This window comes from Ostrea edulis, chromosome 2 (genome assembly GCF_947568905.1).
Source record: "Ostrea edulis chromosome 2, xbOstEdul1.1, whole genome shotgun sequence".
NCBI lineage: Eukaryota > Metazoa > Mollusca > Bivalvia > Ostreida > Ostreidae > Ostrea > Ostrea edulis.
This window is the reverse complement of record NC_079165.1, coordinates 72972544-72983699: the sequence shown is the minus strand read 5'-3', so window position 1 is coordinate 72983699 and position 11156 is coordinate 72972544. Positions and strand designations below refer to the sequence as shown.

Sequence of the window (11156 nt, the reverse complement as noted above, 5' to 3'; positions counted from 1 at the left end):
ATCTTTCTTAAAATGCATGAAAACATGATTAGAAACATCTTCGCCCGTTTCGAATTCTATCGAGGCAACATCGTCAACTTCGATCAATGAATTTAGAGTTGTACGTGTACATGAGTAAGAATTCCAACAACCAATCAACTTAATGATGCCTCCCTGGCCAGGCAGTGTTTTAAATTCATAAATTCGTCGTCTAATAAGTCGGTAAAATGAAGAGTTTTAAGAGCCTACCTTTGTTTGGAACTGCCGTCTGCCATCTTGTTTTGTCCAATCCTGCACACGATCATGACAGTGGGATATGAATATAAACCCTGTACTAGATCGGTTGCAAAATTACGACTAATTTAAACACGATCTGTTTATTACAGCGATGCATAAGCCTATCAATCGGAACTCCTCGAATGTCTCGCGCACTCGACATAGATCTCGGCAAACTTCCACCAGAGTTCGTTTGCTCACAAACCAAACTCTTCCACTTAGGCATTATGGGATAGCAATTTCTTAGGCCACGTATACTGTGACGTCACTGTAGAATGACGAAAAAACATAACGTCAAACGTAAACAACTTTCAAAACAAGAACGTAAACATCAAGTTCATTACTTTACACAATAATTTGAACAGAGTCTCCCTACTTTTTAATGATCTTCTGATCATTTTATGTTTAAAATAAAATCCATACTTTTATATTAATGCTCTTAATATTAATATCTTCAAACTTTTAACTGCGAACTACTTCTTTAGTGTAATTTGTCTGCGTGATAATCGCGGACTCACAATATACAAATCTGTATATTGTGGTGCGTCACATAGGAGAGGTCTATTCGTAGGTGACGTAATGAGGCCTCGACGGGGAGTTTGAGATCTCGGATGTAATACGATGGCATCCATGAGCGAATTTGATGCATTGTCAATTGTGACGTCACAGCAATGCATCAAATTCGCTCATGGATGCCATCGTATTACATCCTAGCTATGACGTCACAGCCTACTGCACTCGATATGCGGTGAAGTATGAAGCGCGAGCTCGAGGACTTACGTACTAAGGCTAATTACATCCGAGATCTATGTCGAGTGCGCGAGACATTCGAGGAGTTCCGATTGATAAGCCTATAGGAGGCGATAAACCGGAAACGCAATGACGAAAGCAAAAGCCAACTATTGCCAATAAAGCAGCTACGCGCTTTAGAAATTATACAAAGCACTAAAATGACCAATGACACGAACAACCAGATTGTCAAATTTTCGGGACGACCCGTCCCTTCTTCAGGACAAATGAAAAGAATTACATAACGTGGTCAATATCAACAGGGAATAATAACAAAAATTACATATACTACAACTACACTAATCTACAAACGTATTTACAACGCAGACTACATGTTTTTTGACCAAAAAGACCAAAACACATGTTGTCTGCGTTGTAAATACGTTTGTAGATTAGTGTAGTTGTAGTGCTAGATGTATTTATATGTAAATTTTTGTTATTATTCTCTGTTGATATTGGCCACATTTAATGTAATTCTTTTCATTTGTCCTGAAGAAGGGACGGGTCGTCCCGAAAATTTGACAATCTGGTTGTTCGTGTCGTTGGTCATTTTAGTGCTTTGTGTGTGTGTGTGTGTATATATATATATATATATATATATATATATATAAAGCACAGAAACCCAACAACAAACCGTACTTTCTTAAAGTGTCGGAACTGAGAAGATGCAAGGCCAGTAAAGAAATTTATAAAAGTACTGAAAAGGCCACGACACTGTTGATTATTCAAAACTAAAATTTTCGACGCAACCCGCGTCTCTTATCAAGCGACATATATTACATAAACAAATAACACGAAAAAACGACAAGTATCAATAATCTACATTGGTAACAAGAGTGATACACTTTGTACTGAGTGATAAAAATGGTGGTTATATTATATTATATATAAATTGTTAAAATCATGGCCCCCGGGGGTCGGATGGGGCCACAATAGGAGGTCAAAGTTTTACATACAAATATATAGGGAAAATCTTTAAAAATCTTCCTCTCAAGAACCACTGAGCCAGAAAAGCTGAGATTTATATGAAAGCTTCCTTATATAATGCAGATTCTAAATTGTTAAAATCACGGCCCCCGGGGGTCGGATGGGGCCACAATAGGGGGTCAAAGTTTTACATACAAATATATAGGGAAAATCTTTAAAAATCTTCTTCTCAAGAACCACTGAGCCAGAAAAGCTGAGATTTATATGAAAGCTTCCTTATATAATGCAAATTTTAAATTGTTAAAATCACGGCCCCCGGGGGTCGGATGGGGCCACAATAGGGGGTCAAAGTTTTACATACAAATATATAAGGAAAATCTTTAAAAATCTTCTTCTCAAGAACCACTGAGCCAGAAAAGCTGAGATTTATATGAAAGCTTCCTTATATAATGCAGATTTTAAATTGTTAAAATCACGGCCCCCGGAGGTCGGATGGGGCCACAATAGGGGGTCAAAGTTTTACATACAAATATATAGGGAAATCTTTAAAAATCTTCTTCTCAAGAACCACTGAGCCAGAAAAGCTGAGATTTATATCAAACTCTAAATTGTTAAAATCATGGCCCCCGGGGGTCGGATGGGGCCACAATAGGGGTTCAAAGTTTTATATACAAATATATAGGGGAAATCTTTAAAAATCTTCTTCTCAAGAACCACTGAGCCAGAAAAGCTGAGATTTCTATGAAAGCTTCCTTATATAATGCAGATTCTAAATTGTTAAAATCATGGCCCCCGGGGGTCGGATGGGGCCACAATAGGGGATCAAAGTTTTACATACAAATATATAGGGAAAATCTTTAAAAATCTTCTTCTCAAGAACCACTGAGCCAGAAAAGCTGAGATTTATATGAAAGCTTCCTTATATAATGCAGATTCTAAATTGTTAAAATCATGGCCCCCGGGGGTCGGATGGGGCCACAATAGGGGGTCAAAGTTTTACATACAAATATATAGGGAAAATCTTTAAAAATCTTTTTCTCAAGAACCACTGAGCCAGAAAAGCTGAGATTTCTATGAAAGCTTCCTTATATAATGCAGATTCTAAATTGTTAAAATCATGGCCCCCGGGGGGTCGGATGGGGCCACAATAGGGGATCAAAGTTTTACATACAAATACATAGGGAAAATCTTTAAAATCTTCTTCTCAAGAACCACTGAGCCAGAAAAGCTGAGATTTATATGAAAACTTCCTTATATAATGCAAATTCTAAATTGTTAAAATCATGGCCCCCGGGGGTCGGATGGGGCCACAATAGGGTGTCGAAGTTGTTGGGGGTTTTTTTGTTGGGTTTTTTTCCGGGGTTTTTTTTTTTTTTTTGATATAGTGCAGATTCAAGTTCGTTAAAATCATGGAACCCGGGGATTGAATGGGGCCTCAAGGGGGGCATCAAAGTTTTACATACAAATTTATAGGAAAAATCTTTTAAAATCTTCTTCTCAAGAACCACTGAGCCAGAAAAGCTTAGATTTATATGAAAGCTTCCTGATATAGTGCAGATTATAAATTGCTAAGATCATGGCCCCCGGGGGTCGGATGGGGCCACAATAGGGGGTCAAAGTTTTACATACAAATATATAGGAAAAATCTTTTAAAATCTTCTTCCCAGAACCACTAAGCCAGAAAAGCTGAGATTTATATGAAAGCTTTCTGATATAGTGCAGATTCAGGTTTGTTGAAATCATGCCCCCCTGGGGTAGGATGGGGCCACAATAGGGGATCAAAGTTTTACATACAAATATATCGGGAAAATCTTTAAAAATCTTCTCAAGAAGTTCATATTTACATGAAAGCTTTCTGACATAGTGTAGATTCAAGTTTGCAAAAACCATGGCCTCCAGGGGTAGGTTTGGGGCCATAATAGGGACTACGGTTTTACATGCAAATAGATATGGAAAATCTTCTGATATGGACCAAGGTGACTCAGGTGAGCGATGTGGCCCATGGGCCTCTTGTTTTACTAATGATCCACTTCACGTATTGATAATGAATTTAAAAAACAAATTCACACTAGTTTAATGATGAATCATCACACTTCACCCACTGCACTGCAATGTAGTGTACCGCCTTAATCACTCTCATTGATAAGAACAATGAGTTTGATATTTAGGAATAAAAATACTACTATAAATCATACAGATTGAAACTACAACTTTTGATGAATTAAGGATGTTCACATCTGTTTAAACTATTTGAAATAAACATGTAACACTAGTACTGTAGTGGGATATCAAATTATTTACAACATTAATTGAGTTCTATTGCACGGGTCTTGACAGGAAGTCAAGGTTGAGGTTAATCTATGATATACGGTTTGAAATGTCACAGCTCTGCACAGAACGTTTATTTTCATTAATTATCAGAATGAAAAGATGATTTTGATGACAGTCTAAAAACATTAAGAACAAAACTAAAGCTGCACTTTGTGAATTTGTAGATGCATAAACTTTTTCTCCATTATAAGACAATAGTATGAGCATTACATGTATATTTGCTTAGATATGGCTGCTGCAGTGATTAGATAGAGGTACAAACGAATTTTTTAATTTTTTTTTTATTTATTTATTATTATTTTTTTTTTTTTTTTTTTTTTTGCTAACTAATGCAGGCTTTGATATAAAATAAGAAAAGGGCCGGTGGACAGATTGTAATTTTCTGTTTTACTGTTGCTTTATCACAAAACCAGAAGAAAAAAATCACAATTTTGAAAATTCAGACAGACAATTTTGTATACCTTATTTAGTTTAGGCACAATCATAAGATGAGTTACTAATTAAAATATTTCTGTTGTATCAAACACACCCTATTTGCAGATGTTGGACTGCTCCATTGTTTCTGTACAATGGAATTTCCAACTTCAACAAAAGTTTTCATCACCATCCTTTAATATGGTGATAGATATTTCCTTTATCCTGACAGGGCATGCCTTCAGAGCATGGGAACTTGTCACTTTTGCAATGAATATTGAAACTTAATTATGCAATCAAGAAAGAAATATTTATAATACATCATATCCGTTTTAATCAACATTGTTCATTCTACGTAAAGTATAGATAAATGAAGACTAAAATACAAATCTAAAATCGTTAGATCATTGGCTGTTATCATTATGCTAGCAAACACTTCACTATGTTTATTTTGATTTTTAAAAATGCCATTTATTATGCATTGGAAATTAAACAAGTAACACTAAATGCGTGGTATCTGCACATTGAAAACATTAAGACCACATGCTCTGTTCTGAATGTGCGCTGCTCATTATAATGACAACACAATTGTAACACTTTCATAATATGTAAATTGATATCAAATTGAATTCTATTGAATACAAAATATATCAATAAATCAATCATTTCATTAGTATACTTTTTGGTGTACTAGTACATAAGTTAGGAAGGGAAAAGCAAATGATTGAATGCACATTAGTTTACCTTATTGTGTGGAATAATGAAAGGAAATGAGGACAGGATGCTGTCAACATACACTGCTGATATAAAAAAAATATGGATAGTTGGTTAGAATTATAAATCTTTCAACATTTTAAACTTTAACTTTAAAGTTCATTATAAAAATAATTCTTTGAAATGTGTTGATTCAGCACCATTCCCCCGTCCCCAACTTGTGTATATATATATATAGGTCCAAATGAGAGTAATTCAGTAATGCATGTTCTTTTATTTTATTTGTTAAGCATTTCTATATCAAAGTCCTGTGTTGTGGTTTGTAAATGTATATTTCATACATGATAAACATGAATATTTTATTCATTGATTCCACTCCATGACTCCACTCCACTCCACTCCATAAATTACCCCAAGCCACAAATATGGCACTGATTCCACGCACGTCGTCACGCAGAGGTTGGTTATCCCTTGCATGGTGAAAGTTTGGATCCTCATAATGAATTCCATACTAAGAGGATTGTACGTAACATGATTAAAATACGCTAAAGTGTTTTTTATACTTAGCAGTGGTGCCGGACTACATACTTAGCAGTGGTACCGGACTACATACTTAGCAGTGGTGCCGGACTACATTTTCTGATCGGTTTCCCATTGAAAGGAATTGTCCTTTATTTGAACAAACTTGAGTTTAACCCACCCGCCTCCATGTTGAAATGATGATTTGTGAGTAGTATACAGTTCCGCTTCGTCTTAACCAGAGCTACGCGTTTCTTACATAATGATTGAAGTACACGTATTCATTGCTATCTAACATAAAAGGGGCGAGGTAAGAAGGCATTCATTTTTCCCCCAGTATTCAGTAAAGTGCATTTTGTCTGCATGCTCTTTTTAAAAAGCGATAACAGATTTATCAGATAAATTACATTTGACTATAATATATTATAGAGGCCATACATACAATATGTACGAACATTTACTTTTGAAAGAGGATGGGGAACTTTGAAACTTTTTATTTCACTAATAGGCTCCACATGGAGCAAGTACAAAAAAAGGTAAGAACAACAAGGTTGAACACAATGAATGAAACACAACAGGAAGGTAATATCATAAAAATGTGGGCATTACTAGTTAACTTGATAAATTCGGCATAGTATATTTGTCTTTACAGTTCACTAAATAGCTAATAGTATTTCGATAATCAGTTATGTGTTTTGTCAAGAATCTACACCTTTCATGAAGAAAATAAGTACAGCTGAACAGACACATGTAATGGAATTCATCGCCTAGTTCTTGATTGTTACAAAGAGTACATAATTGTTCAGGCCTATCAATACTTTAAAAAAAAATCTACCAGATTCAATTGGCAATTTATGGATACTGCATCTAAAGCGACAAAAATTATACATTCAGTAAATCCTGTGGTAGTGTAGTTATGTGATTTTCAAAATCAAAAGTTGTCTTGTACATCCTATAATTAGAACACTTGGATGAGTTATATATATTTCATCTTTCCAAGTTTCAACAAAAGAGTCGTACAAAGACTGCTTAACTTTTTTAGATAAATGATAAATGATTGAAAGTTAACATCAACATGCTGATCGTTCCAAATCTGGGTATTACCAGTCCTGATTAAGATATTTTTTAAACAGTTTAAAATATTTTGAGTGACATTTTCCCTCTATCTAACTTGTATAATATACCGTAAGGAGTCTGAAGTTATTTTAGAGTTATCCCGCGTTAAACAGTAATGTCACATGATTAAAGGTCACGACCTCGTTATAGCAACGGAAGACGCTACGTCAGGTTATTGTTTACGTTTTTTCTATAATGTCGGTGTCTGATACGGATCCCCCTTTTCGCGCTATGGTAAGGGCTAGTGGTCTGGCTGAAGTATGGACCCACAGCACGGAAAGCAGTAAATTTGACCAATTTGGCTGGAGGTGTACGAATAAGGAAAATTCGTACTCCAATGACTCTTTGATCGGTAACTGGAACGAGGAGAGATTCGATAACAATATTGCAAAGCAAGCAAAACAGATCCCAGGACAGGTTTGTGAATGTTCTAGGGTGGTAACCATTTTTGCATTCGTTAGCCATTTTCTTTCTCTTTTAAAATAAAATTCTACCGAGTTTGCATGTATGATGACCTGAGATTAAATGCACAGGATTGCAAATTATGTTGGACTGTTGTTTTAATGATCTATACACAGTACTGTACTACACCCGTAACGATCAACTATAAAATAGAATATTCTGTTAGGGCAGGGACCTATACACTACCTTGTTAGGGACTATCTACATGATATGCTTTATTTACTCCAAATTAGGACCCTCTTGGGCATACAGCATACATAATTAATGTTAATAACACATATGGCAAATGGCAATGTGTAATGTTTATAATGATAATGATAAAAAGAGGGGCGAACCCCCCCCCCCCCCCCCCCCATACTATATAAACAATGTTCATATAGTATGATGCATTTTGAAATACGTGTAATAATAGTATATGATCATCTGACAGAACTTTTTATTATTATTAATTTATTTCAGCATGATCATTACTTCGAGTCAAGTTACGGAGTCAGTTATAACAAATCACCACCATATGGAGTTCCTAAAGAATTAATTCACTTGAAAGGTAATGTTTTTCACAAACTTAACTTGTTGTTGATAATTTTTTGAAAAGTTAACTTTTTTTTTTCAATAATTGCGGCATGATAAATCTATCAGTTTCCTAACTTTCTTGTAACAGTTTTGATATTTCATGTGCTGAGCCAACGCATTTATAAAGTAAATACTTATATATAATGCACTTGAACTTTATAAAACAGAGTCAACCAGGTTCATAAATCATACACATCATACAGGTTGAAAATCGTAAAATGAAATATATATATTTTTTAAGATGCTCATCTGAAACAAATTAGATTTCCGGACTGTCTACAATCAAAACTTTGTTACTAGTTTATCAGCTTGCATGATTTGCATGTTTTATGGACCCGATCAACTCTGTTTTATATAGTTTAGTGCATATTTAAGTATTTCATGCAATACTCAGTATGTGTCTTTATTATATAAATTCTACCATCTCCTGCATTTACTGGCAAGGAGTCTTACTTTTGGAAGATGCAGTCAGACTCGTGGATAATTCATCTGCACGTCCTATTCGAAAAGACATATTTATTTCCTATTTTGAAATGCAGTAGTATTTCTAAATTCGTATGAAGTTCTGACAGTGTCGTAAAATATCATTTTCCTTTATTTAATGTGACATATATTTGATACTGTTACAGAAAGACATTCTCATGCGTTTCCGGGACACCAGCCAGAGATTGATAATGCTAAGCTAAAATCTATATACAACAGCTGGGAGACCACTTCCCGTGCCGCCTATGTAGATCCCAAGATCCGCCGAAAACCTCTACAAGACCCCATCAGCTAGTTAGAATAAATTCAATGCCCGTTAGGGAAGGTGAAAAGGAAAACATTATAATATCTTTCATGTGTTACAATGTATGTTTTTCTAAACTAGACTTTACAAAATATAAAAATTTAATTTTAATCATACCAGTATTACCTATAATAGTATCCGCTCTCCGCATTCTCCAGTATTATTTTTGTAATGTATGGTCTGCATAATTTCTTGCGCAAGTTGTCAGTTTTTTGCTTTGCTCAATGTACTGTTTAATTCTATTGTACTTTTTTCACGGATTTTATTTGTTATAATTAGATAAATTTATTTTGACAGATTTTGCTATGTACAATATATATTTGTTATTAAATAGAATAAAAAATATTTAATGTTTCTTTTTTTTCGCTTTTGTAATAATGTTAGTGTTTACATTATCCTGCCAAAAATGTGTTCAAAACTGATAGATCAATTATGATCGCCGTGAAAAGCCAACGGATTTAAAAATTCTATTGTTGTTATTTGAAAGTTGTAATGAGTAAATTCATAATTCCTTCAGTGTAATATATTTAATGTAAAATTTGAGAAGTTCGGTAGTGACATCTCTCCACCAACCCCTCCCCCAGTATTTACGAATTGATAAGTACCATCTTTCTTTGATGAAATTCTAAGTCTTCGTAATTCTTTATTGCGAAAGACATACATCTTATAGCATTATAACAAAATTGAACATGGATAATAATTACAAAGCTGAAAATAAACGGCCAATTTCTACAAAGACATCTAGCAGATGTAAATACAATAGTACAATGATAGTAAAAAAGGAGAATGACGATACAAATTACATATTATAGACTGTTCTTAGTTCAAGAGCTTTACAAATAAATTTTCCTAAGTTACAAAATTCTTTAACAAAGTCGTATAGAAGATGAACTTATCAGTATAATAAACATGTACAATATGACCCAATTAATCGACGAACCAACACATTTCACGGAAGACCCTTCTACACTTCTCGATGTAATCATAGTTAGTGATGATAGTATTCTGGAATAGCATTCTCGATGTCATCATAGTTAGTGATGGTAGTATTCTGGAATAGGATTCTCGATGTCATCATAGTTAGTGATGATAGTATTCTGGAATAGCATTCTCGATGTCATCATAGTTAGTGATGATAGTATTCTGGAATAGCATTCTCGATGTCATCATAGTTAGTGATGATAGTATTCTGGAAAAAGTATATGTTGGTGATTGTGTTCTTGATCAGAATATTCGTTATCATTGTCCTGTTTATGCACTGATCAGCCAGTATAATCAAGTCTGTCATTCTCTTAAACGTGAAATATGGTAAATCAGCCAAGGAAATTAAAATGTATACAGAGAAAGCCTAAATTTAGTTGATTGGGAAGAATTATTAGCCGATCCTAATATCGACATTAATGTAAAAAGATTTAACGAAACCATTATCAAACATGCAAAAATCAATATTCCTAATAAAATGGTGACAATTAGAAAATCAGACCCCCTCTGGTTAAATAACACAATTAGAACACTCATTCGTAGACGAAAACGATTACATACTATTGCAAAAAGAACTGATGATCCTGGTAAATGGTCAGAATTTAAGAAAATTAGAAATCATTGTATTTGCAAACGTTTGTGTAGCGAGTATGTGAGCGGATCTAACATCTAATTTTAATTAGATTGAAAAATTCTTAGTTATTAAGAAGAGTAGTTCTGCACAAAGCCCACAATCGTGGAGGGGAATTTTATCCTTCGGTATACTCAGTACATGTACATGCGAGTCCGATCCATCCGACGGTTCAACGTTGAATTAGTACCATAATTATACGACTATCATAAAAGATGGTCAGCTTTCCTAAGACAGTATGATACCCGCACGCAAGTGTTTGCCTTTAAATATGCTCTCCATCGTACTTGTGTAACTAGCAAAGAATCCACAGTAGTGGTTTTTTTTAATATAATTTATATGACATGATAAATTTAACATAAACTGTTCAGGTGAGAGCATGGCCTGTCAAAGGTATACATTACCGTCACATATCCAGAAATTACATTTTTCATCTCGAATTCAGATTACATTTGACTTAGACATGCATGAGGCACTGGTTAACAGTAGTAGGAAAATTGTATGCTATTTAGAAGTGCTAATGAGCATGTGGCGGTAAGTTTGAAAATAAGGTGTTAGTATCATGCAACCTCGCCTCTTACAAAGTATTTCATATTAATCCGTAACTTAATAAATAATAAATTCATAACTTATTAAATGATAAATTATGTTTGAAAA

General features: G+C 34.4%; 1 protein-coding gene across 1 annotated transcript; it reads left to right on the top strand.

Annotated features, from left to right (window-relative positions):
• Nucleotides 1-7187: 7187 nt before the first annotated feature.
• Nucleotides 7188-9241, top strand: LOC125680754 (cilia- and flagella-associated protein 68-like). Its single transcript, XM_048920514.2, has 3 exons — nt 7188-7482; nt 7987-8074; nt 8730-9241. The coding sequence occupies exons 1-3, from the start codon at nt 7261-7263 to the stop codon at nt 8876-8878; spliced, it is 459 nt and encodes a 152-aa protein (XP_048776471.2). The 5' UTR covers nt 7188-7260; the 3' UTR covers nt 8879-9241.
• Nucleotides 9242-11156: the final 1915 nt, after the last annotated feature.